This window comes from Lithobates pipiens, unplaced genomic scaffold (assembly GCF_037356315.1).
Source record: "Lithobates pipiens isolate NorthernLeopardFrog02 unplaced genomic scaffold, aLitPip1_a1.2 Scaffold_8, whole genome shotgun sequence".
In the NCBI taxonomy this organism is placed as follows: Eukaryota; Metazoa; Chordata; class Amphibia; order Anura; family Ranidae; genus Lithobates; species Lithobates pipiens.
The window spans coordinates 192,764,117-192,791,896 of record NW_027507903.1 but is presented as its reverse complement, the minus strand read 5'-3'; the positions used below and the strand labels follow the sequence as shown (position 1 = coordinate 192,791,896).

The following is a 27,780-nucleotide window of genomic DNA, read 5'->3' as shown; positions in this document are numbered from 1 at the left end:
AAGAAAGCTGCCATATTAGCCTCTTTTTGACCTGCTGTTACCATGTTGCTGCACATGTGATCAATTGTGACATCAGTAAGTTGATAGCTTGACAGTTTGGTTAAGAGCAAAAGCAGCCGTGACAGTTATCATTCACAGCATGCTTTGAATATAACTGGTTTGGGAAGCAATTCAATTGTTCGGGTCATTTACTAAAGACAAATAGGGTGTTCAATTTACTATGGAATTTTCCCCAGAGGGAATATGCTGAAGCTTTGCAAAGAATACCCAATATTGTGCAAAGAAAAAAACAGCATTCGTGCTTGCACATGATTGGACGATGAAAGTTAGCAGAAAATTCCCTTTCAAAGTGAACAACCTATTTGGCTTTAGTAAATCAACCCCATTACCCTAACTGAAGGATCCAAGCGCACATTTGCTGATTATTTCTACTAATCTTCCCGGTCTGTGGACATGTGGCTAGCACTAAAGAGAACCTAGAGCAGAAGGTTCTCCAGAAGAAGCAAGAAAGTCAGCATTTCCATTACTCTTTATTTATCTAACACAGTAAGGCCCCTTTCACACATGCAGACCATGGGGGTTATTTACTAAAGGAAAATCCACTTTGCACTGCAAGTGCACTTGGAAGTGCAGTCACTTTACATCTGAGGGGGACATGCAAGGAAAATAAAAAACAGCATTTTAGCTTGCACATGATTGGATGATAAAATCAGCAGAGCCTCCACTGATTTCAGATCTACCCCTTAGATTTAGAGTGACTGCACTTCCTAGTGCACTTTCAGTGCAAAGTGGATTTGCCTTTCGTAAATAACCCCCCATTTGTCTGTTTTTCTTTCATCCATTGGCAGATGAAAAATGGACATCAATGCATCTCTATGGAAAAACGTATTTAAATGGATGATCATTCATTTACATCAGTATACATACGCATCGGCCAACATCTGTTTTTTTTAAACGGATCAAACCTCTATTTTTCTTCCATTTAAAAAAAAAAAGTGGATCGGCCATAAAATGTATGTAAACTGGTCTGTTTTCCATCTGTTTTGATGAAAAACCGAAGAACAGCAGTTTTGACATGAGTGAACTGATAAAATGAACAGTCTGCATGCGTGAAAGGGGCCTAAAACTGATAGCATAGCTCAGTGATGGCGAACCTTGGCACCCCAGATGTTTTGGAACTACATTTCCCATGATGCTCAAGTACACTGCAGAGTGTATGAGCATCATGGGAAATGTAGTTCCAAAACATCTGGGGTGCCGAGGTTCACCATCACTGGCATAGCTTTATGTTAAAGTGTATGTATGTCAAGCCAAAAACAAAACGAAGAGGGGAGAGATTTACTAAAAAAAACTGCAGCATTTAGAATCTGATGCAGCTGTGCATGGTAGCCAATCGTCTTCTAACTTCAGCTTGTTTAATTAAGCTTTGGCAGAAAAAAAAATAGAAGCTGATTGGTTTCTATGCAGAGCTGCACCAGATTTTGTATTGTCCAGTTTTAGTAAATCCCCCACTCCCATGGTAAAAAACAGTGTGTGGCTCATGCAAATTAGAGAGTATAGATCAGAGGTAGGCAACCTTTCAGAGGTTTAGATCTACCTGGGCAACTTGCAGGAAATCAAAGATCCCCGACAGGAGGGGGGGTTGGGGCTTTGGCGTCATCCTTCAAAAAATAAAAATAAAGCATTCAATAAAAACACTAAGGGTCAGTTCCCACTGCTGTGATGTCAGACATCACATGCGATTACTGTGCAAATCACATGCAATGTCTGTGCAATGCAAATTCAGCCATACAGATTGTATGCCTGAATTTACATCGTATTCAAACCAAACTTGTGCAGGACCCTTTCTTTGATCCGCACTAGAACACCCATGTAATCCGATTCCTGTCTGAATTGACAGTTCGCACTGCGTTATGGAACCAATCTCAGGGTCTCATTAACTTTGTTTTGACACTCCCAGCGGTTTGCATAGGGCAGTGTGAACCACCGGCGGGAGACATGCGATGCGGGAACCCTACTGGATTTGCCGGGTTCCTGCATCTTTACATTGTGAACCGAGCCATAGTGTGTCACAGTAATGTCTTCTGCCCCACTTCAAATCACTCACCCCCACCTCAGTATTATCCTCTGCCATCCCCTCCTCCACAGCAGTGTCTTCTGCCCCATTTCGCATCATCATAGTAATATACTATGCCCCCCTCCCCCCATAAACACACATGGTAGTGTCTTCTGTCCCTCCCAACCATAGTGTCCTGTGCCCCCTTCCCAAAGCTGTGTCCTCTACCCCTCCGCCATTCTAGTGCCCTTTGCCCCCCCATAGCAGTGTCCTCTTCCATTCCCCTCCACTGTAGTGCCCTCTGCCCCCCTATAGCAGTGTCCTCTGCATCCCCTCCCACAGTAGTGTCCTCTGTCCCCCTCTGTAGTGCCTCCCACAGCAGTGTCCTCTGCAGCCCTCTACTCCCCCACAATAGTTTCCTCTGCCCCCCCCCCCTTGTAGTGCCCTCTGCCACCCCATAGCAATGTCCTCTGCACCAAACCCCCCAATTAGTGTCCTCTGCCTCCCCCATAGCAGTTTCCTTTGCCCCCCCCCCCCGCATAGCACTATCCTCTATGTCTATCCCCCCAGTAGTGTCCTCTGCCCCTCTATAGCCGTTTCCCCAGTCGCTCCCAACACACAGCTGTAGGTAGCTCTCTCCTACCTTACAGCATCTGTACATCACACAGGAGGGATAAGCTACATGGTGCTGAATGGAGGGCAGGACCAGGAGCTTGGAACAGTAACAGAGTATGTACCTTTGCTGTGGAGGTATCCTCAAGTCTCCTCATGAAACCAGCATCATGTCTGGTTTAATGCACAACTAAACCCATCGATTTAACAGTTCAAAAAAAATTTAACATTCTCGGCATGCCGGGAACACTAACAGTCACATTTGCTTGTGCAATTTGTCAAACCATCAAATGACTGGTGTCATAACTGATCACATAACTGATCACATGTGCAGCACCATGGCAGTTGCAGGTAAAACTTTCCATGGCTGAAAAGGATAGAAGGGTTTAGTTGCGCTTTAACAGAATCCCAACTAGCAGTAAAAACCAGACAGTGTTTCTAATCCTTACCAACCTCCCCTCATTTAAAATGAAGAAAAACTTTTTTTTGACTTCACATTCACTATCGAAGCAAATGGTTGTAAGGCTGAAGTGGACTTTAATGGTACCATAATACTTGGGATACACACATATTGATAAAAAGAGATGAATTTTATTGCGTTTTACAACAACATACAGTATTTAAAACATATAATTTTAAAACTCTGAGAAAAGGGATATAACTGAGAGAAGTAGTGATACCAGTTCACCCCGTAGTAATCATATTAGCATGCTCGACATGTTTCGTGGACAGTACTCCACTTCTTCAGGGGATTTGTTTGTATGTATATGATGTTTATAGGACAGCGATGTATAATACTCCAAAATAGAAGAAGAAAAAATGTTTAAGCATAATAACAAGAAAAAGACCCATTTAAGTCCATTGAAATGGCCAAATAACCATAAGATACATTTAGTATGCACGGCGTTCACTATCGTTATTCTTCAGACTGTAAAAGAGAACTAACACACATGAAGAAAGAGAAGAACCAAAAATCTGCTTTCATGATCCCTTATTTTTTTATTTTATTTACTTAACATTATATTTCTTTAGATTAAGAATTAATAACAGTTTGACATTGCTCTTTCATTCTTTAGATTTTTTTAAATAATCAAAGTATATTATGTGTGCCTAATTAAATATTTCTTGGAACTCTCTATGACATTTTCTGCATGCAGAAGCACATGTTTTGAAATCCAAAAGTAACATAAATTAAAATATTTTCATTTTAGGGTGTTCAATGCGAAAGAAAACAAACTGGTAAGTATTATCTTTGTAATTCAATTGTTTTTTTTTATCTTTGATTTATGTAACAACATATTACTATCAGGCCATGTGGAAAAATAAATAAGTAATTGAATATAATTACCCTTATCTAGATAAACGTGCCACATGCGCACTGTACATCTATATATAGCAGTCTTTTACTGGTTTATAAATAGAATGTGTTGGCTTTGACGGATTTATTGAAAAGGTTACAACTATGCAGTAAATGGAAGGGAACTCCCTGGGCTATTTACTTTTCTCATGTGATGGTATAATTAGTTGTTTCCAGTCTCTCTACGTCAAAGTTTGTTCCTATCTATTTATTATGACTATTCTGCAATACGATAGGTAAGGTGATGGAGAGTGATTTGTAATGTTTATATTGTAATAAAACACACGCACCTTATGATGTAATCCTGAAGATTATGTCAAACTTTATTGGAACAGGCTAGTATTGGTCTGAAGGTCTGCATAGCTGTGGTTAAAGGAATGTAATTTGTATGCTGAAATGTATTTAGTGGTATTAAAGCCAAAAGCAAACATTTATTATATTGCAGCTTACCAATACTTAGAAACTAAGGGTGCAATAGTTAAGTTTTTAGGATTCCTTTCTTTTATTTTCACCTGTTGATCCTGCCACTAAGTCTTTTGTTTTTTCAAAAGAACAAGTCACCCTGCAGAAATAGGAGTTAGAGGGTTGAGATAAACCATTCAGCCCTGGCAGGGGAGCTTACAGTGTTCAGTTTTATGTATATTTGTTTATGTAAAACCTTTATCCCCAAAGGAAAAAAATAGTTTGTTGTAACTGCATAAGACGTGTTAGCTGGAGCTTGGCTTAAATGATTTAGTATATCTAAATTTGCTAGTTCATCCAGCTCTCCCCTACCCCCAGATTAAGAATGCTGCTGCCCAAAGGTGGCCCTGTGCTCCTTCATCCAGAGTGTAGGCACCCTAATGCTGGGTTCACTTATATGCAAATTGAATGTGGATTTCTCCGCATCCAATTTCGCATGACAGGAGAGTGTGACTGGTTCTCAATGGAGGTGGTTCACACAGCTCAGGACTGTTGCTGATATCAGCATCCCACGATTTGCAAAATATCATTTTATTTACCTGGTGGGCCTGATTTTAAGTGGTCTAAATGCATGTTTTGTCTTTTCTAATGTGGCAAGGGAGCCAGAGGAAAATACAATGTCATTATAGACCTCTCACCATATCATGTCCCATTGCTCCCCAAGTCCTACACAACCATGGTTTCCTTTTCTTGAACTGAAAAAAAAGAACTGTATCCTGCATGTTAGCCTGGAGTTGTGCTATACACAATATTCTGGGTGCACTGATAACCAATGGTTTCTAGGTCCACTATCCTTTACCTAGAGATAAAGGTACTTTTGGGTTATATGTGAAGATAATGATAGCATTTACAAGTAATTTAGAAAACCCAGCCAACATGTTTTTGTGTTTCTATTTTGCCCATTTACTAAGATGATCCTGGAAATGTCTTCACTCATATCCACATCCACCACTATGCTAGCAATTAAAGAATCCAGACACATCTATTTTACAGCAAAAAACGATGATACCCTTTATGTACCTGGTATACATGATTATATTCAGTGCAGTATTAGGAAGCCAGAGATTTTTATTACTTCTTTACTAGATTGTGCATTTTCTAACTTCTCAGCAAATATGTTTACATTGGCACCCTAAAAGTGTCAAATCTACACTTTTTTTTAACTTTTTAAACACAAACTCCTCTGTATACTTTTTATTTGTTAATTTGTATCTTATTTATTTAAAAATCGTGGCATTTACTAGTGCTGATTTTTTTTTAACAACTACTGTTTCCACATTCTTTCTTTTAGATGATCTGTTTAGTAGGTTTTGCCGAGATGCTCCTGAATCTTTACACCCTAATGTTCTGGAGAACATGAAAATTACAACAGTTATGAAATGTTCACCAGCCAGTCAATGCTCACTTCATTTAAATATAATCGGAACAGTAATTTATGATGGTATGAATGTAGACTTTACCAACTAAAATATATTTTTATTGTTTCAATTTAAGTAAATTGATTAATTTTAGTAAATACATTCATTTAATTTTAATACCCCAGCATATATAGACTAAGCATGTGCTACCCTAAGATTCTTATGATTCAGTTTCATGGGCAATATTCAACTGTAAAATGGTGCACACACACAATTGCCATGACTGATTCAAGAACTGGCCATGGCCAGTCTTAAAGGGTAAAGTACTATTTCAGTTAAAGGGTTGAACCTGATAGGCTCAGTCACCCACTGACCTGTTATATACTGTATATATATATATATATATATATATATATATATATATCTTGAGATCCTTATCAGAGAGTTTCCTGCCAGTTTGTTGCTCTGTTTTCTCTGTGTATACTAATTCCCGCTGTCTAGTGCTGAATACTAGTGACCAAGTCATTAATCTACTAAAAGTGTACAATACTTGAATAAATCATAAAGAAAAAACACCAAAATAAAGTAATTTCCTATGCATGGGGTTGGATTACTAAAGCGAATACAGCTTTATTGAGATATTTTAAGAATGTACTCCTAAATAAACCCAAATATCTGCTCATGGTGACTCTTAAGGCCTGTACACACGATCTGACTTTTTGACAACAAACATGCAAATTAGCTGTTTTGGAACAACATCCGACCGTGTGTACGCTCCATCGGACAAACTTTTTTGGTTTTCATCTGACTTTTGTTGGCTGTGCGAAAGGACAAACTTTTTGACAACATAAGTCCGATGGAGCAAAGTCCGATCGTGTGTACGCAAAACCATGAGACTTTTGTACAAGGTACATACACGCATGCTCAGAACCAATGCAAAAGATCAGACAACAATACAGAAGTTGACCAAAGGTGGCGCTGGAGTAATTGAACGTCCTCTTTTGAAGTGTCGTCAGTACGTTGAAACGCCACTATGTTCGTGTTTGTTGCCTAAAAAGTCAGATTGTGTGTATGCAATACAAACTTCCGGCCAACGCCCTTTGTACAAAAGTCCACAGGAAAGTCCGATCGTGTGTATGAGGCTTTAACCCCCCTAGCGGTAATCCCGAGTCTGGCTCGGGTTAGGAATTTACTGATAGGAGCGGTAATCCCGAGCCAGACTCGGGATCGCTTCGCTGGATGCAGGGGAGGACACAGTGAGACTTACTTACCTTGTCCCCTGGATCCAGCAATGGCCGCCGCGCTGTGTGAGCGAGCCGTCCTCCGCTCGATTCACAGTGCCGAATGCTGCCGAGCTCCGTTCTCTGCGGCGTTACGGCGCACGGGGACGGAGAACGGCGGCAAATTCAAAAAAGTAAAAGTACACAAAACACGCACAGCACTGTAATCTTACAGATTACAGTGCTGTATTACAAAATTACACACCCCCTTTGTCCCTAGTGGTCTGTGCAGTGCCCTGCATGCACTTTTATATTATAAATACTGTTTTTTTTTATGGCTGGAATTTGGAGATTTCCCATAGCAACCAAAAAGTGTCCCTTTTTCAGTGTTTTAGGATTTGATTACATTATTGAATATTTTTTATTATTCTTTATTATATTATAAACTTTATTATACCCGGGATGTCTGCTAGACTCTGGTTTGAACATATTTAAGAGAGTTATTCCTAAGAATTACAGGACTACAATATAAGAAGCCAAATTTCCATGCAAAATAATTGTACCGCTTTCAGCACCTAAATCCAGACTGAATCATACCACCAGGGAGGTTAATTAACCTATTAGTAAAAAAAACACAGCAGAACATACAACCTTCATGTGAATAAAGTTCTTGGAAGGAATTGAATTTAGGATGCTAACATTGCAGGGCTAAATTTCTAACCACTATGTCATCATGCTACTCCTGCATAGAGCAATAAAACAGAGCAAAAAATATACAGAGGGAGCAGGATCCAATCACAGATGACAAGAAAGGTGTGCAACCTAGGAACTCAAATGCAGAAGTCTCACTGCTGCAGAGACATAAAATTATTTAGCGCTGGTCATTGTGAAAAAATTAAAAGTCAGCAGTTACACGTGTTGTATCTGATGCCTTTTTAATATACAGACACGTATCAGTCCTGGTTTTGCCAGTCTTCAGGTCCCCGGGCATCGCCATCTTGCTTGTGGGAAGCCAGCTGTGACTTCCTGCGGCCTCACAGTTGGCTTCCCACTATGCATGCATGAGTTGCTCTGTGCTTTCTGAATAGACCGGCAGCCTCCTGGGACATGTGAAGTGTCCCTGAAGGTTGTAGGCAGGAAGAAGGGGCCCGAATGTCTGCTCTTCTTGGCTAGATCCGCCGAGCAGAAGTGGGAGCACTTACCTGTCAGAACTAGGTACCTACTTCCTAAAAAAACAGTAATAATAAGAGAGGAGGAAAATAAATGGAACTTCACTTTTTAGGTGAAGTTTCGTTTTAACTTTCCAGTATCTACCATACTTAAACCTGAAATATCCATTTTAGGGAGACCTAACATTTATGTCATGCACATCTAATTTGTAATTAATCATTGCAGATAATAATTTCCCTTAAACTCAGTCATAGTTTTGTGATGCATGAAGAAAATGTACATAACATATTTAGGTTGATTACTAAATATTTGTGAGTAACAAATGTTTGTTTCTTTTCAGTACACATCCGTGGAGTTGAAATCTGCTCTATGACATTAAGCACACAGCGGACTCAGTGCGTGACTATCAGGTTTACCAAAATTAAACGAAAGAAATTCCTTATGCATAAAGTAAAGAAATATTATATTGACAACTATTTACAGCATTCACCCATACATTGTACTGTATATTGGGTATTGGATATGTATTTAATATTGTATTGCTTCTATATATGGAGATAACTTATGCCGTGTACACAAGATCAGACTATCCGGCGGATTTAGTCTGGCGGACAAAACGCCATAAAGTCTGCCGGACTGTCCCAACGAGAGGACATGCCCACATAGTCCGCCGGATTATCTGCCGTACTTTTGAAATGAACGGACTTGCCCACACACACGGAGGAAAGTCCGTTCATTTTGAGCGCGGCTCCAGGTAGCCGGGACTAGTGAAGGAGGCATCGAAAAAACGGCGTGGGGGTCCCCCCTAGGTCCATATCAGACCCTTATCCGAGCACGCAACCTGGCCGGTCAGGAAAGTGGGTGGGGACGAGCGAGCGCCTCCTCTCCTGAGCCGTACCAGGCTGCGTGCCCTCAACATGGGGGGAGCACCTTGTCCCCATGTTAATGAGAACAAGGGCCTCTTCCCGACAACCCTGGCCGTTGGTTGTCGGGGTCTGCGGGCAGGGGGCTTATCGGAATCCAGGAGCCCCCTTTAATAAGGGCCCCCCCGGATACCGCCCCCCCACCCTATGTGCATGAGTATGGGGTACAATGTACCCCTACCCATTCACCTGTGCAAAAATTTAAAAAAAAACACAACACACAAGGGTTAAAATAGTTTATTGCACAGCTCCGGGGGTCTTCTTTCGTCTTCGGGGGTCTTCTCGCTGGACTCCTCTGCTATCTTCTGCTCTTTTGCTAGCTCTTTTACTAGCGGAGGAGCCCGGCATTCTTCTTCGGCGCCGCCGCCCTCTTCTTCCGACTTCGGGGGTCTTGTCCCCCTCTTCGGTTCTTCTTGCGGGCCTCCGCGCCTTCTTCTAGCTCTTTTACAAGCAGTGGCCCAGTCTTCTGTTGCCGCCTTCTGTTCTTCTGTTCTTCTGTTCTCTTCTTCTCTTCTTGAGAGCGGGAAAAGTCTGTTCATTTCAAAAGTACGGTGGACTAGCACACACACGGCCGTATTGTCCACCGGACTGCGAGTCCGGCGGACATATTTTGGTGCAAAACTACTTTCTTAGTCCGCCGGACTTTTGGGTAAAAAAAGTCCGCCGGAGCCCACACACGGGGGGATTGACTTTTCCACCGGATTGTTTGATCGTGTGTACGCGGCATTATTGAAATATTTCATAGACCAGAAAAATCACATTTCCTTCCAAAAGGTGGTTGACTTAAGGCAAAATTTTTCCACATTAAAGGATGTAACTTTAAAAAAGCCAAGGTTTACTAAGTATCCATTGGTGTGGCAAGTCTTATTGTGAATAATCATTGATATGTACAGTATACATTTATATATTTCAAGGAACATGTACAAGCATGTAGGTCTCCTAGTTATTCATAAATATTTTTAGTTTTAAAAAGATCTATAACACTGCCTGTCAAAAGGTATATATGGAACATTAGAAGGGTGAGAGTGTTGAGCCATTTATTAGTCAAGAGGCTGTTTTGTTTGTGTTTGGGTGATGGGTCTAAATCAGTGATGGCGAACCTTGGCACACAAGATGTTTTGGAACTACATTTCCCATGATGCTTATGCACTCTGCAGTGTAGTTAAGCATCATGGAAACATCTGGGGTGCCAAGGTTCGCCATCATTGATCTAGATTCTTGCTTCTGCCTTCAATCTACCTTGGGATTTAGCTCTTTACCAACTCATATCTACTAAAAAGTATTTATAAGAATATAGGTAACAGTGTTTGAGAACTTGCAATTAAAGGAATATTTCTATAGTTTAACTATAGCCATCTATTTTTAAATGCCTAGAGTTGCCAAGCTGTTTGGCTGCAAATTGGTTATACAGGCACTGGTCTTGGGGAGGGATACAGGAAAACATGCTATGCCAACTAAGTAGGACCTGCCACATCAGACTTGTAAAACTCAGATGAAACAGAGATCCCTTATTATGATTACCTTATATCTGCTACAAGCTGCATTATGTCTTTTTATAATATAATATAATATCACTTCTGAACTTAACATTATAATAAAATACACAGCTTACAATATTAAAATCCATAGGAAGAGACCATAAAACATCTCATGAGTATTGAGCTGCAATTTTATGTATGGAAGTGTTACTTAGCATACGGTGGCCACAGAAACTCCTGCCCTACGTGGACTGTCTTTAAGAGAAACTAAAAGTAATTATTTTAAAGCTTTGTAACTCACAGGTAACAAAATAGCTTCACAACATAGCTAGGCATCAGAGATATATATATATATATATATATATATATATATAACTTACTCAAGCGACAACAGGTAAGCTTTAACCCATTAAGGTTTGATATAAAGATGTTAATGAACCTTTAGTAAGTTACCTCCTTGAACATTAAGAATATGCATTATCAAAAGCTGTAAATGTTTTTAAAAATAATGTATTGTAAATTAATAATGAAACCTATTATATAGTTTATATCTGATTTCTGAATTGTCATGCAATGTTGTCTCATAGAATCACAGTTACAAGCAGAATAAATGCATATATTGATTTTATTAAGTTCTTGCTCTCATTTATATCAGAAATTAACATTTTACATTTTCATAACGCTATAAAGGAAAGCTGTATACAGTTGGGGATTTTTATCTCGCTCTGTGTCCTCATTACAGATTTTCCTCCACTTCCTGTCTGGTAAAACTGTTGTCACAGGGATAGAAGGAAAGGGTAATTTTCCCTAACAGAGCCCCAGATAGCAGTTTAACCCAGATATTCTGCAATCTATCTAAAACTAAAAAACACTTTGGCTTGACATACACTTTAATGTAATAACATAAAGTCTTTTCAATTCAATTTAAATGAATTATATTCTTTTATGTATGGTAGACGTTTCTGCTTTTGGGTGTGTAAATACATGACATATTTAAAAATGTATGATGTATTTCAAAATACAAAAGTTCTTCTACCTCTTGTTTTCTAATTAAGGAAGTGTCTTTTGGAAGCTGTGGTTTGGGAAATCCCAGTTGTAGCTAATATTGGGAAATAAACCTAATTTTGATCACGTTTTTACTGGTGTACAGCTGGCACTTCTGCTCATATTATCACATCATCGTTGGCACATAGATGTGCAAAATCCACCTGGGCCTAGAGGGAAGTTACTTCTGCATTGTCTAGTTCATTTGGGTGGTTGTTCCTCAATGTTGTATTTTTTGTGATACATTTGAATAACAGTACAGTTCAAACAGCTGACAAGGAATATCAGGAAAACAGAGATCTGATAATATGTTGCAAATATAATGTGAGCATACAGCTGTTAAATAAAACCTCCCAGTCCCAGAACCTGGTCCCCCTCGGCCGTCCTAACTGTGGTCCTTTTGAACTTACACATTAGTTGGCATATATAAAAATTTTAGCAGAAAAACTGTAATTCTCAAACTTAATTGTTGTGTTTTTTCTTTTGTTTTTTTCTTTACTACAGATACAGGTTCAAGCTAACGTTTTTGAAGTTGGTGTATCTGAACAAGTATATGTATCAATGAAGACATTCCCAGATTTTTGTGGCATTCAGTTAAAGGAACATTATTATGTAGAAGGTAAGAATGTAGCTATGAATCCACCATTTAGTACTGTATGCTATGTAATTATCTAACTCAAAATTATGTAAATAACAATGGTATGCTGTAGCTTAATCCCTTCACGCTGACAGTACGCATATATATTCGGCCTCACTGGATTGGGGTTTTTTTTCCTGTGGGGCTGCATATACTGTATGCATATCTGTCTTTGTGCTAGGAGAGTGCCAAACTACTGATCAGGACTGAAACACTTGGTTCCCAGTCACCTGATTGCTGTAATAGCCTCTGATTGGCTATCACAGTGATCAATCACCCTGTGTTATCTCTCTCTCTCTCTGAATGGAGACAAGATATACTTTATCTTTCTTGTTCCTTGCAGAGAGAAAAAAAACATAACTGTGTGTGAAAAAAAGAAATCTACATCAAGGTGTTACATAGTTAGTCAGGTGTGATCTAGGTCAGTGCCACGGTTAATGTTCGAGTCAAGTAAGGGTAAAAGATCAAGGTCAGGGTCAAAGTTCACAGTCAGTATATTTTGAGCCCTATTTTTTTTTTAATTAGTATCAGTATCAGTTAGTGTCAACGCGTTTTAGGTAGGTTAAACAAAAAAGCAAAATGCGCATTACTGTTTCTGGGCTGTACCAGGGGTACATACAACTAATATAGTATTATCGCTGCAATTGTTGGGAGCAGGAGAATATATTTTGGGTTGTTCTTTGGTGGTAGGCTATAGCAAGAAATAAACAGCTAAATTTAAAAATAAAATGTATTTTGTGCCAGTTTTTTTTTTCGATAATAAAAAAAAAAAACAGGAGGTATCCGTTACTATTTACCAAAATATGAAAGCCCAATTTGTCCTGAAAAAAGGTATAATCCACCTAAATGCACAAAGTAGTTTTGATGATATGTACGATTTTTCTTAACTTTAACAGATGTATGTTTATTAACAGGTGTCAAAGTTGCAAAATTATGCTTAGGCATTAACATTTGTTTTTCCCTAAGGCAGGAAGGGATTAAGCACATGCTTTAGGAAACATAACTATGGTGAATGCTGCAATGTAATTGGCTTCTATATATTTTATGCACATTTTAGGGCATTAGGGAGCAGAAAGAGAGAGTCACCTTACAATTAACCACAATATAGTTGTATTTAAATTCAATATGACATTTACTGGAAGAGTAAATTGGCAAAACTTTGTCACATTAACTGTGCCAACACTCCAATGGTGCACCCCTAATATGAAAATATACTTATTCATTGAGGGATTTTTTTTTTATGCTATGCAGATGTCTTTAGTCACTAAGCTCATTGCTGGCAAACACATTTTTCAGAGATGGTAGTAATTTATTTTCTTTTCAAGAATAATGGATCAAAAACACAAAAACATCCTGTTTGGATACTACTGACAATGAGTGATTAGCCTCAAGCTTGGAAACACTTAGGGATTCTTACACTTAATACAAACAAATAGCAGTACCAGTAATAGACAGTCCATGATTATACTGTATATTTACATTCAGGTGGTTTTTACTACCCCAACCAAATATGTAGTACCACATAGCAATTGCATAGAAGTAGACCATTTATTTACATTATTTGTATCACATGCTATTACGTGAGTGGATTTCCTAATTTCAAAATGATTGTATTGCTGTTTTTAGTTTGCAGAAACCACAACAATATATTGGCACACACAGGAAGCCAAATGTCTGTATAATACAGACAAACTTCTGACTGTAATAGCTGTGGGAAGGTCCATATGTTAATATTTCAGTTTACGGATGTTCATTTAGATGGAATACTCTTTGATGGCAATTCTAGTTCCCAAACACTTATTTGTGGTTCATGTTCACCACTTCTGGCTCCAGAACCATCCATGCCACTTCCATGGGTTGTAGAGGAGGGTCCTGAGGGTAGAGAACCGATGGACTCCTGTTGATGTCAGTCAAATTACTGAGAGGAGAAATGAGCAGGGGCATGACTTGCTGGACACTGTGTGTGTCTATGGATGCACACAGATCAGCAAAGGGCAAAGGGCACAAGCAGCAGTCCCCTTAGCACCCAACCAGCTAAAGTAGACACCGGCAATTGAGCGGGGGGGGGGGGGTGTAGCAGCCACGAGGACTGGCTGGAGAAGACCAAAAGGGACACATTTTAGAAACAAGAACTATCATCTATGGTATGAATGCACCTCCTCTTTTGAAAAAAATAAATAAATAAATAACTTATCACTTTAAAGTAAACACGGCTTCATTTTGCTAAGTACACATTCCCTACTTCTTCAATGAATAAAATCAACATTTAAAGTTAATCAATGTATATGCTTCTGTAAGATAATCAGGCAATGTTTATGCCAACAATAGAGACAGTAGATTATTGTCTAGAATTTCTGTTGACTTTTACTTATGTTTTATTTTCAGATTGTAACAATAGGGACGTGGGAAGACACATATGGTCCTGTCTAAGTAAGTCACAATATTATATAATTACTAAGAAAAAATATATATATACAGTGCCTTGCAAAAGTATTCACACCCCTTGAAATTTTCCACATTTTGTCATGCTACAACCAAAAACGTTATATATTATAAATATATAGATATATTTTATTGGGATTTTATGTGATAGCCCCCCACGGCATTTTTTTTTTTTAAATTGGCGCAGGGTTGCCCTTAATATCCATACCAGACCTGAAGGGCCTGGTATGGAATTTAGGGGGACCCCCACACATTTTTTTTAAATTTTGGTTTGGGGTTCCCCTGTGGGGAAATTCCATGCCGTTTTTATCATGAACTTTTATGTGTATTGTTGGACCGACAATTCATTATAGCCACAAGTTTTAAATTACCTTTTTTCCTTTCGAAATTTCATTTTGCTGTCAGACTGTTCTAAACAGGGGAAACATCCTCCACTTTACAGGCATACTTTAGACACCCCCCAGGTATGAAATTTAAATAAATATTACACTTTTATTGTTTCCCTTTAAGCATTATTAAAATCACAGCTCCCAAAAAAACTGCCTTTTTATAAACTTTTTTTTGCATTGATACATGTCCCTGGGGGCAGGACCCAGATCCCCAAACACTTTTCATGACTATACCATGCATATAAGCCTTTAAAACTAGCACTTTTGATTTCTCCCATAGACTTTTAAAGGGTGTTCCGTGGCTTTCAAATTTGCCGAGAACACCTAAAATTGTTTGTTGTTCGGTAAACTCATGCTCAACTCAAACATAAAGCCCATCCCTAGTGATGTGCAGTGTTAGTTTTCCACCACATATAGCGTTTTGTTTTTAGGCCAAAAATTTTAATTCTGTTCTCATCTAACCAGAGCACCTTCTTCTACATGTTTTCTGTGTCCCCCACATGGCTTCTCACAAACTGCAAACAGGACTTATGGCTTTCTTTCAACAATGGCTTTCTTCTGGCCTCTTCCATAAAGGCCAGATTTGTGGAGTGCATGACTAATAGATGTTCTGTGGACAGATTCACCCACCTGAGCTGTGGATCTCTGCAGCTCCTCCAGAGTTACCATGGGCCTCTTGGCGGCTTCTCTGCTTAATGCTCTCTTTGCCTGGCCTGTCAGTTTAGGTGGACGGCCATGTCTTGGTAGGTTTGCAGTTGTGTAATACTTTTTCCATTTTCACATGATGGATTGAACAGTGCTCTGTGAGATGGTTAAAGCTTGGGATATTTTTTTATAATCTAACCCTGCTTTAAACTTCATCACAACTTTATCCCTGACCTGTGTGGTGTGTGTTTCTTAATCTTCATGATGCTGTTTGTTCACTAAGGTTCTCTAACAAACCTCTTAGTGCTTCACAGAACAGCTGTATTTCTACTGAGATTAAATTACACACAGGTGGACTCTATTAAGTAATTAGGTGACTTCTTAGGCAATTGGTTCCATTCGATTTTAGTTATGGGTATCAGAGAAAAAGGGTCTGAAAACAAATGCGTGCAACACTTCTCAGATATTAATTTGTAAACATTTTGGAAAACTATTTATCATATTCCTTCCACTTTATAATTATGTGCCGCTCTGTGTTGGTCTATCACATAAAATTTCAATAAAATATGTAGCACCCTGGGGTTTAGTCAGGGAGCTCCTCACAAATTTACTTGCCAAGACTAGTTGATAGAGATCTATTGAGTTCTCCCTCCAAGTTTGGCCTTTTTGCACATTTCTCTTCTACCACTAGGTGGCCGGGTACTTGGTGGTACTAGATATGAGAAGGGCAACCCAAGGTCAGGTTATGAGTATATGGGATATCTCAGCCAATGGACAAGTGTTTTCTTGAATTCCTTGCCCTACTGGGAGAACCTATATATTTGGGTAAGGTCAGGTGATCTATGTTCTGTGCCACCTGGATGGCTGTCTGGGTTAACATATGTTGTACGCCCTGGGCTGCTAGGCGAGAGATTGGGCCTATCCCAGGGCATCTGGCTGCTAGGCTGTGTGAGGGCCTATCCAGAAGTAAAGAGAGCAGCGCAGGGTTGGGATTGTGGCTTGCAGTCCGAACCAGAAGTAACGGTTCTGCTAGCCAGAGAACCTGTCAGTGGTCAGAGGTAGAAGCGAAGCTGTCGCCACAAAGGGACCGACCACCTTTACTAGGGACCACAGGGAGTAACTGAAGCAAGTACCCACATCACATTCTCACCGAAAGGGCATGGCGGAGAATCGGGAAACTTCAGACAGTGATTAAGTCAGGGACCCAAACAGCGGAGGAGATGCTTGAAGAGCAGCCTTATGAGTCAAGCCAGGGACATTCCCAGTTAGCAGGGGTGAAGCTTGAGAAGTATCTGGAGTGCCAAGCTAGGGACCCAGCAGAGAAGCAGGGGTGACGCTTGAGGAAGATACCACCTCAAACCTTGGGGGAGCTCAAGGGATTCAGATTCAGTGAATCAGAGGGTCTAGTGAGAGCCCGGGAGCTCAGTGTTGAACTAAAAGAGGCAGTTGTAGTGGAGCTGAAAGAACTGTTAAAGACTGTTGCCATAGGAGGCAGCATTCCTGCAAATGCAGATGTAGCTTCTTGTTGGGGCCTGCATGGCTGTTCTCTTATTAAAGTCTTGGAGTCTGCCAATTGAATTAGCAACTATCTAAGGGTGTCCAGGCCCTAACCCTCTTTCCCCCATAAATACAAAAAGGCCTTTTAAGAGAAATAAAAACCTCTTTTACATCCAGGAAGTGTCTGGCGCCCAATAACTGTGTTCACCTTGCACCCACTATACCTCACAGCCCACCACATACAGAAGGATGTCAGCTATCTTTGGCTTGGAAAGTTCTCATTAGACTGGACAATGTCAGAGACTTTGCTGCAAACACATTTACATTTTTGGTTGTAACATGACAAAATGTGGAAAATTTCAAGGGGTATGAATACTTTTTCAAGGCACTGTATGTAAAGCATACAGTGTACACATTTACATGCAACATAAGAATATCAATGGATAATTACATTCAAATTATTAGTGCATCTGCATATCAAATACAGGACACATAAATACAGAAAAAAAACATGTTTGACGCAGAATGTAAAATTCAAAGGTAATTATCCAGAATCTCATGTTTAAGCTGCATTTACATTTAAAGTAGAAACTAACACTGAAACGAAACTGCAACAAAGATTTGTCATAGAAGTCAGTAAGACTTGCTTATATCTCTGTGTTGCAATGCAGTGTTTATGAAAAACAGAGTTTGCATGAATGTGACTGCATCAACGTGCACATATATATATATATATATATATATATATATATATATATATATATATATATATATATATATATATATATATATATATATATATATATTCTTGATTTTTATGAACTCATTCATGTAAAATTATATTTGGTATCACAGTATGGCATACAGATACAGTAAGGTTTTATCTGGACTTTGTCAATTAAAAAAGAAAAAAGAAAACCAAAAATAGAAAGATAGGCTTCTTTTGTAGTTAACAAGGCTGTTACAGGTTGTGTGAGCCCAAGTATTTCTTACTGTACAAAGGGATTCCCAACACGTTTTTTTTTTAATTTAAACTGGAAATCTCTTTGAAGTCTCAACGTGAATGTTTTGTTTTCAGTTTCTACCTGGCATAATAAAGCATGTTCACTACACTTGTTACAACAGGTTCCACTATGTTTTCCAGAGTTGTTTTTTATACTGAGTAATTTTCCAGTAATAGCTTTTGTTTGAAAATAGCTGCACAACCAGTTTTTATAAATCAGTCAAATTTATTTTATTGAGTTTGGCCATTCAATTATAATTACCTTTTTAGATGCAATCTTTGATGTTCTATAACAAAATATTGGCTTTGAGCTAAAAATATTAATTGTTCTGGAATTTATGTTAAAAGTTGTTATGTCATAGTTGTACCTATATTTCTATATTTCCTGTAGTATATTCATCTTAATATAAAAAGCTTTCTTACACAATGCTGGCTTTCTGCTGTATAAACTGCAATGCTATACCAGTTCTGAAAATGCAATGACTTCTTATGGCTTGAATATGTTATAGTGAAAATATCACACAGTACACTAGGACTATGGGGGCAAAGACACAATAACATAAACATTAAAATTATCATGGGTACGAAGAGTGTTCTTTAGTGTAGTGCTATTGTTCAGGCATGGCTCTTTTGTGATCTAGACGTTTATAGTCTTCTCTCTACAGGGAATTCTCCCTATATTTTTATGGAAAGCACACTAAGGGGCAAGTGACACCTTAACATTGGTGTCACCAGCCCAGAGGGTTAGGAGAAAAACTTAATACCATGGGCAGATTTAACAATGACAAATATAGAAAAAAAAAGACAGCAGCAGATCTAGGAGTATTGTTATAGTCAAGTTTTTAGTATCCAGAGTGAATAGTGCTCACTTTCTCCTGATATATATATATATATATATATATATATATATATATATATATATATATATAATTACAGAAAAATATGTAGAAAAACCTCTCCCAGTGCTGCAAAGGACATATCTACCTCCTAATTTGCTGTGAACAGATTTTCTATAGACAGTAGTGATATTGCTGTTGAATGAGTTACAATTCTAAGAAACCTTTGGCATAACAGTGTAATGCTACAACCTTAGGATCCACTGGATAGATGAGTCCTTTAGCTGATTCCCAGTGGTGACCCACCATAAACTGACCCAGAACTCACCGACAGAAATTTTGCTTAAAAAAAAAATACAAATACTGCACAATTATATTCACACAGATCTTCCTACATCTAATTACAAACAGTCTTGCACCTGATCTACCCTTAACATTGCCAACATCATGCATATGGTCAAGGCTGATTTACAGGCAGGATAAACAGGGGGTCAAGCATGATACATATGATCCCCTGTTTTACCCATTTATCTATTTACTACCAATTTTAAATGAGTACCAAAAAGGATACATATATTGGCCAATTTTTTTTTTTTGTTTTTTTTACAAATCACTAACAGGATAGCAAAGTACAAATAAGTTATTCTGAACATCCTTTTTTCTCTATTTAACCAAATAAAATATCTAATATAGAATATCTTCATTATTTTTCTAGAAATTAAGCTACCAAAGCCAGTAATTACACACATGTCACAAAGCTGGTGTGTACAACTAGGATTTTTAAGATTAGGAGTAACAAATGGAGGCATATGCAAAGTAACACAAATGAAACAACAAGCAAGGAAAAAAAAAGAAGAAAATGATTGCATCACAAATATATATTTTTTCGTTTTTCAGCTGGAAAACTAGATTACGTGGTCAACAAGGAGAATAAACTTATAACTGTCAATGTTTCAAATATTCTTCAGGACTATGATTACAATGTACGCCTTTGTAAGAAACATTTTGTCTGTCATGACACTGGAGCTCATGCGGTAGTAAGTATGATATATTATAGTGCTAGAGGTACTTTTATAAATTGGTTTTATTGCCTTTAACGTCACTGATAAATCATAATTCAGAGCAGATGTAACATTATATTGAGACCACGGTGAGGCCCTTTGGAACTCTAGCTATGCAAAGTGCAGTTGTAGCTGGAGTTGATGAAGAGATTAGCCTGGGCACTGTGATTGTAAAGCATGGCAACACAGATCACTGTTTACATTAATAGAAGATGTCAAGAAAATGCATTGAACTTAAAAAAAAAATCTTACTTGAGTTTCAGACTAAAAAAGAATGTTCTACATTACTTTATTCCTCTATGCACATATATACAGTGCTAGATTGAAGACCACTAAATAGAGAACAGGGACCACATTTAATAGGAAGGCTGTTGTAACATGGGAATGGATACCATATTCCTTATATTCCAAATCACAACCCTTAATATTCATATTCAATCTCTGGGATAGAAATTGTTTATACATTAGTGTACACTTTCTTCTTTTTCATAATGGGCAATAACTCTAGTAGCAGCTGGACTATTTGGTACCAAAACTGAAAAGTGTATGTGGAGGACACATGGATGATACAGTATTTAAGTATGTGCAAAATGTAATGTGTGCACAGAGCTGGAACAAACAGTAGATGGGAGGGTCGGTTATAATTTGGTCCCAGGACTACAAAGGGTTGATTTACTAAAACCGAAAAGAGTGCAAAATCTGGTACAGCTCTGCATAGAAACCTATCAGCTTCCAGTTTTGTTTTGTCAGTTTAATTGAACTACCTTAAGTTGGAGGATGATTGGGGACCATGCACATCTGCACCAGATTTTGTACTCTACAGTTTCAGTAAATTAACCCCACAGGGTCTTAGGAAGTTGCCCCCTATAGTTATCTATTTTGCAAAAAGATACCTGGGAAAATGATCTGCTTTCAAATTGATGCAACTGCATTACTCAACTCATTCTACATAAACCAAAAACAGGCATGTAAGCATTGTAAAAAAGCGACACTAGACAAACTGTCAGTACCTTTAATGTATGCCCATCTATAGCTCTAACCTGTAAATCTGTAAAGGGAACTGAAACATACGCATTATTAGTTGGACACTGCTAAGTTACATAATCGTATTAGGTAACTAGGAATGGGCCAAACAGACCCCTGTTTGGTTCGCACCAGAACTTCCGAACACTGCAAAAGTTGGGACCCGAATAACAAACCCCATTAAAGTCAATGGGACCAGAATGTCAAAAATCAAAAGTGGCCATTTTGAAGGCTTATATGCAAGTAATTGGGCATACAATGGTTATAGGGGTCAGAGTCCTGCTCTTGGGGGTCATGTATCAATAAAGAAAGTTTGTGAAAAATAAAATTTTTAAATGAGCAGTGATTTTTTGATTTTTGAAGTTAAAGCCTAAAAGTGAAAAAAAAAAAAACTTCCATTATAGTGCCGGGGGGGGGGGGGGGTTCTCTTTAGTCTACCTGTATAATGACAGATCTGTACCATGTCTAGAATCTGCTGCAACAATAATTGCATTTATAAAGCCAACAAAAATGACATTTTCCCTGCAAGCTGCCTTTATTTTGCTCAGCAACAGCTGGGGAGCCGGTGTGTATGATGAGGCCACAAAGTAGTGCACTGGGAACAAGATTAGAGATTTAACGCACACAGAAGTAAATGGCATTAAACTGTCAGTAACACAATCAAATAATCACTGCACTGATGCTATCTGAACTGTCCCTAGTTTAGCTATACACTAATGTAAAGATTACGGTCACAGTCTGACATAGTTTCACTGTAGTGTAGTGAGACCATCTGAGCTGTCCCTACTCTAGCTGCACACTATGCAAAGCTGAATGATGGTCCTTCTCACTACACTCACACTTGAGGCAAAATAGCACAGTATAGCACACTTATGCCCCGTACACACGAGCGGACTTAAGTCCGACAGACTTCCAAAGGAGTTCTGACAGACTTTTCGGCCAAACGGACTTGGCCACACACAATCACACTAAACTCCGACGGATTCGAACGTGATGACGTACGACTGGACTCGAATAAGGAAGTTCATAGCCAGTAGCCAATAGCTGCCCTAGCGTCGGTTTTAGTCCGTCGGAGTAGCATACACACGAGCGGAGTTTTCGAAGGGGACCGGGTCCGGCGGAGTTCCGTCGGGAAAATTTGAAGCATGCTTCATTTCTAAAGTCCGTCAGACTTTGGCGAATCAAAAGTCCGTTGCAGCCCACACACGATCGGATAGTCTGACGGACTCGGTCCTTCGGACTTTGGATGTTGAAAAGTCCGCTCGTGTGTACGGGGCATTACTAACTGATAGCACTGAACAGAGCAGTGGTCTATCTCTCTCCATGCTAAAATCACACTGAAAATGCCTGCCATTGAAAGTATACTTTTATACTGTGGGATGGAAATGAGCCATGATTGGATAAAGTCATGATGACAGTGTCCAATCATGACTCTGACAGTGCTCTGTATCCTGATTGGCTGAATCTTTCACTGCTTCAGCCAATTAGGGCTTGCAATGAACTGTTTACCACCACAATGTTTGGCTGTTCATCGAACGTCCAAACAGCAAAAGTTCGGCCCGAACTTATGCTCGAGACGAACCGTTCGCCCACCCGTATAGGTAACCGAGCACACTTAGACCGGTAGTCTGGCAGTGCTATAATTTGCTAGAAGAACTGGTAGACTAAAGTTAATGTTGAGCTGCTCTATGTGTCAGAAGACAAAATAATAAGTACCTAGAATAATGCTGGCCATAGATTATACAATAGTCTTGTACAACCATCCATTAGTTACCAAAACCATATAATATGAGGTCAAACCCAAACACTTTAAATTTGTATGCAATCAGGCAGGCTCTTGCACTACATAGTTAAAGGTAAATCTAAATAAAATTGAATAAGGAAATTGTATAGTGTATGGCCAGCTTAAGTCTGCGATTTGGCTTTAAATAACAATGCCAAACACTGCCACCCCATGTGTTTCATGGCAGGCTTAGGTCTCTTGAGTATTGGTCAGCCATCCTAATGCCTATCACCAGCTGCTAAAAGAATCACACGTAACACTAGTTATATATGTGTCTTTAAATAATAAGGTCTTTAGCACTGGTGCCACTAGACCAGGCATGTCCAAAGTCCGGCCCGCGGGCCAATCGCGGCCCGCAGTCCAGTTTTGAGCGGCTCGCCTGGTGTGCTGCGGGATCAGGGCTGTCAAATGAGCCGATCCCCGGCACTGTGTGAAGCTCCGTCGGCTTCAAAAGTGAAAGTAAAGTGCAGAGGAGTGTGCTGTGCTCTCTGCTTCCCCCTACAGTGCAGTACCCGGCTGAATGAGGAAATGGAATGGAAAGGTACTGTACTACAAGCTAGATTCGTTTTAAAAAGGCTTTATTTATGTGTATGTGTGTGTGTGTGCATGTGTGTCTGTATGTATGTGCATGTGTGTCTGTATGTATGTGTATGTGTGTCTGTATGTATGTGTGTCTGTATGTGTATGTGTGTCTGTATGTGTGTGTGTGCATGTGTGTCTGTATGTGTGTGTGTGCATGTCTGTCTGTATGTGTGTGTGTGTATGTCTGTCTGTATGCATGTGTGTCTGTATGTATGTATGTATGTATGTGTGTGCATGTCTGTCTGTATGTATGTGTGCATGTGTGCATGTGTGTGTGTGTGCATGTGTGTCTGTATGTATGTATGTGTGTCTGTATGTATGTGTGTCTGCATGTATGTGTGTCTGTGCATATGTGTGTGCATGTGTGTCTATATGTGTGTGTGTGTGCATGTCTGTCTGTATGTATGTATGTATGTGTGTGTATGTGTGTCTGTATGTGCATGTGTGTCTGTCTGTGTGTGTGTGTGCATGTGTGTGTGTGTCTGTGCATGTATGATTGCATGTGTGTGTCCATGTATGTCTGTATGTATGCGTATGTGCATGTGTGTCTGTATGTATGTGCGTGTATGTCTGTCTGTATGTGTGTCTGTATGTGTGTGCAGCATGTGTGTCTGTATGTATGTGTGTGCATGTATGTGTGTGTGTGTGTGTGTGTGTGTGTGTGTGTGTGTGTGTGTGTGTGTGTGTGTGTGTGTGTGTGTGTGTATGTATATGTCTGTATGTGCGTGTATGTATGTGCGTGTATGTATGTATGTATGTATGTGCCTGTATGTATGTATGTATGTACGTGTGTGCATGTGTCTGTATGTGTGTGTGTGTGCATGTGTCTGTATGTATGTAAGTATATGCATGTGTCTGTATGTGTGTATGTCTGTGTGTATGTGTATGCATGTGTGTTACTTTTAATCCAGACCCCCCCCCCCCCCCCATTCTTGTACCATCAGAACTGCTTTTGTGGTGCTTGTGTGTGTGATAGCAGCCAGGATTGCTGCTCCTCTGAAAAGCAATCCATATACAGATCGCTTTTCAGAGGCATTTGAAAGGTGGTAAAGAGGCATTATTTTGCTTCCTCACCACCTGTTTTAAGCCCGTAAATGTAGCATCACTATACCGCAACTGTGCAGTCCACACAGTTGCGGGGTAGTTGCAGTGCAGGCCCATTCACCCTGAGCATACCTCCACCTGCAGCCACAGCATGTGTACACCCCCAGCTGCTCCCTCTGCAGCTAAAGGGGGAGAAGTTGGGGGTGGTAAAAACAGCTTAACCATGTAGTTTTACTGCCCCTCCAATAAGCCCTTGGTTCACATCTGCATGGCTGCATGCTGTGTGTAGGGCAGCCCATGCATTTCAATGGGCTTCCATACCCACAAAAATGCAGGGAAAGAAGTCCCAGAGCTTTTTTTTTTTTTTTTTTTATTGCGCTGCACCAAAAGCACCCCATGTTTCCAATGTGTGGGGTACCATTAAGACTTAACGGTACCCCTAAAGAACAGAGCATTCGTCTGTGTGTCGGGCAAACGAGCGCGACAAAGGCACGAGAATTTTTGTTGGGCCAGGTATGAGTGCTCGAATGACCGAATTTTAATGGTTCAAAGAATGTCAGGCAAAATGGTCGGCCCTCACACATGTTCACTTCATCGAATCTGGCCCTCTTTGAAAAAAGTTTGGACACCCCTGCACTAGACCAAAACTATTTGTCCCTGCCAGGCAAATAAAAATCTAAGAAAAACATAATATTATGGATCAGCTCATTTAAACAAATACAAATAGTGGTGAAATCAATTTTGTTTGACAAATGTTCAGTAAAAAATCCCCACCCCCCTTAGTTTTGACAACATACAGCCCGGAAATCTGGAAATCAGGCGGCTTCTATCAAAATAAAAAAGTTTCTATTCTCTACTAAGGGTTACAAAAATGCTTTATGAATTGTCCCATTTCTAGCCCTGAACCGGTATTCTGGCAACTCAGTCTTTTCTCATTAAGGCTTCTTCCACACTGGGGCAGGGGTGCATTAGCGGTAAAGCGCCACTAGTTTTAGCTGAGATTTACCATTGTTTTAATGGCGCTTTTTCGGTCGCTAACTGGGTACTTTTAACTCCCACTAGCGGCTGAAGAAAGGGCTAAAAGCTTGTGTTGCGGCACTGCCAAAACACTTTGCAGGTGCTTTGGCAGCGCTGCCCATTCATTTCAATGGGCCCCAAAGATGCTGCTTGCAGGACTTTTTTTCCCGTCCCGCAAGCGCACCACCCCAGTGTGAAAGCACTTCACCTTTCACAGTGGGGTTTTTAATGCAGACTGTTGGACAGGTTAATTTGGTTGCTCAGCAGACTGGTTGGTGAGTTGAGCTATGGAATGTTCTGTTTTTGTCTTTTATGCATTTGCCCTTCCATGTAAAGGCCAGTTATAGGTGGGGGCAGGGGCCATCTGTTTGTCACTGGTGTAAATATGGTCTGGGGACACACTGGGCACCTTGGCTGCCACTGTGCTACATGCTTGATGTCCAGTGTGATACTGTTCCTTTAAGGGGGATTGGGCTGCCTTCAGCCCACCTGCCCCTCATCTATCCATTGAATGCATGTGCTCCTACTGTGGAGACGCTCATGAATTCAGTAGCGTTTACAACTGAAAGCATACACAGGGTGGCGTGAAGAGGCCTTGCAGCTTACACATGCGTTTGCAAATGCGTGCTAACTAAACCCCTGTTTTTAACGCAGACTGTTGGACAGGTTAATTTGGTTTGTCAGCAGACTGGTTGGTGAGCTGAGCTATGGAATTTTGTGTTTTTTTTTTTTTAGGCACTTTACGGGGGTGTTGTTTTTAATGCTAAAATGGCTGAAAAGCGCCTCAGTGTGAAAGGGGTCTAGAGGTGACATGCACAAAGAAGCATTTTGTTGTCTGATAAGCTACAAGAGCTGTTATTAGTTTCTAATGTACTGTATGTCTATATAGATATTTAACCTGTGTCTGGCCCCAATATAATTAACCCTTTGTATAACTTACAGATCTTCTGCCTTTCAAAAGACCATACACATTATTTATAAATGGAAAAATTGTATTACTATTATGATTATCAAATGTAGGTCAGTCCATTTATATATTTATAATGTGTTATAGATCAGAAAGGAAGATCCAACCAAATCTGTTACACTGCCATATTCAGAGATGTTACCTTGTTTATGTATTGAGGTAAGTTATATGTGGATTGTTACACTACTTTTATACAAATTTTCTTTATTATCTTGTGTTTATCAGAGCCATCCAGACATATTTGTTTTAGGAGATATATTCTATTACAAAACCCTACATTTTTTTTATGTAGTTCAGTTCTATGCACAAGCTCTTAAAACATCCAATTGAAATCATATATTGTGTCTTACAATATGTAAAATGGAAATTGAACCTCTGTTTATATCTTTCACTGTCTTTATGGTTATACGATATTGCCACCATACACAACTTCTTCCTGCTTCTATATTGTGGGTGTTAAATTATGCATTCAGAGGTGTATATTTTAACTCTTCATAATGAGTGGCATGTATCAGAACTCGAGCAGATAGAATATGGAGCAGATGTACATGGTAAAGTTGGTTTGGTAAAGTTGACCCGGTGAAAATCTGATTGCCTCTCGGGGGATCAGGAAGGATTTTTTTTCCCCTGCTATAGCAAATTGGATCATGCTCTGCTGGGGTTTTTCACCTTTCTCTGGATCCACTGTGGGTATAGAACTGGGTAATGGGATTGTATGATATTATTTTAATTTTTTTGTGTTTTTTTTGTGGACTTGTGTCTTTTTTCAACCTGACTAACTATGTATCTATGTACATGGAAACCAATAGGCTTCTATCTGTCATTTTCAAAGTGTAACTGAACAAGCTAAAGATAGAAACTGATTAGTTGCCATATTCTGGATTCTGCCTGCTCCAGTTTTGATACATTCCCTATAATGTATCAAAATGACCCTATTAACTATAACTCAATACTCCAAACCACATATAGTGTCATAGGGATTATCTGCTAACTTTTCACATCTTCCTCTCATTCAATCACCACTGCAGATGAAAAACAAAACTTACATTAAACAAAACTATTCAGCTACAAAAATAAACTTTGCCTCACATAACACCATCTTTATTGACAACATATGCTGTAGGTATTATACAGTGCATTCCAGTGGGTAATAAATGTAAAAAAGCTAAGATTA

At 39.3% G+C, this 27,780-nt stretch overlaps 1 protein-coding gene across 1 annotated transcript in view; it reads left to right on the top strand.

The window, feature by feature from the left end:
• Positions 1 to 27,780, top strand: part of IL17REL (interleukin 17 receptor E like) — a 174,934-nt gene that overhangs the window by 16,970 nt on the left and 130,184 nt on the right. The window contains exons 2-8 of the mRNA XM_077473408.1: positions 3,880 to 3,907; positions 5,779 to 5,928; positions 8,576 to 8,685; positions 12,185 to 12,299; positions 14,703 to 14,747; positions 20,027 to 20,166; positions 26,694 to 26,765. Of these exons, the coding sequence (XP_077329534.1) occupies positions 3,880 to 3,907; positions 5,779 to 5,928; positions 8,576 to 8,685; positions 12,185 to 12,299; positions 14,703 to 14,747; positions 20,027 to 20,166; positions 26,694 to 26,765 (660 nt within the window). The remainder of the gene's footprint in view (positions 1 to 3,879; positions 3,908 to 5,778; positions 5,929 to 8,575; positions 8,686 to 12,184; positions 12,300 to 14,702; positions 14,748 to 20,026; positions 20,167 to 26,693; positions 26,766 to 27,780) is intronic.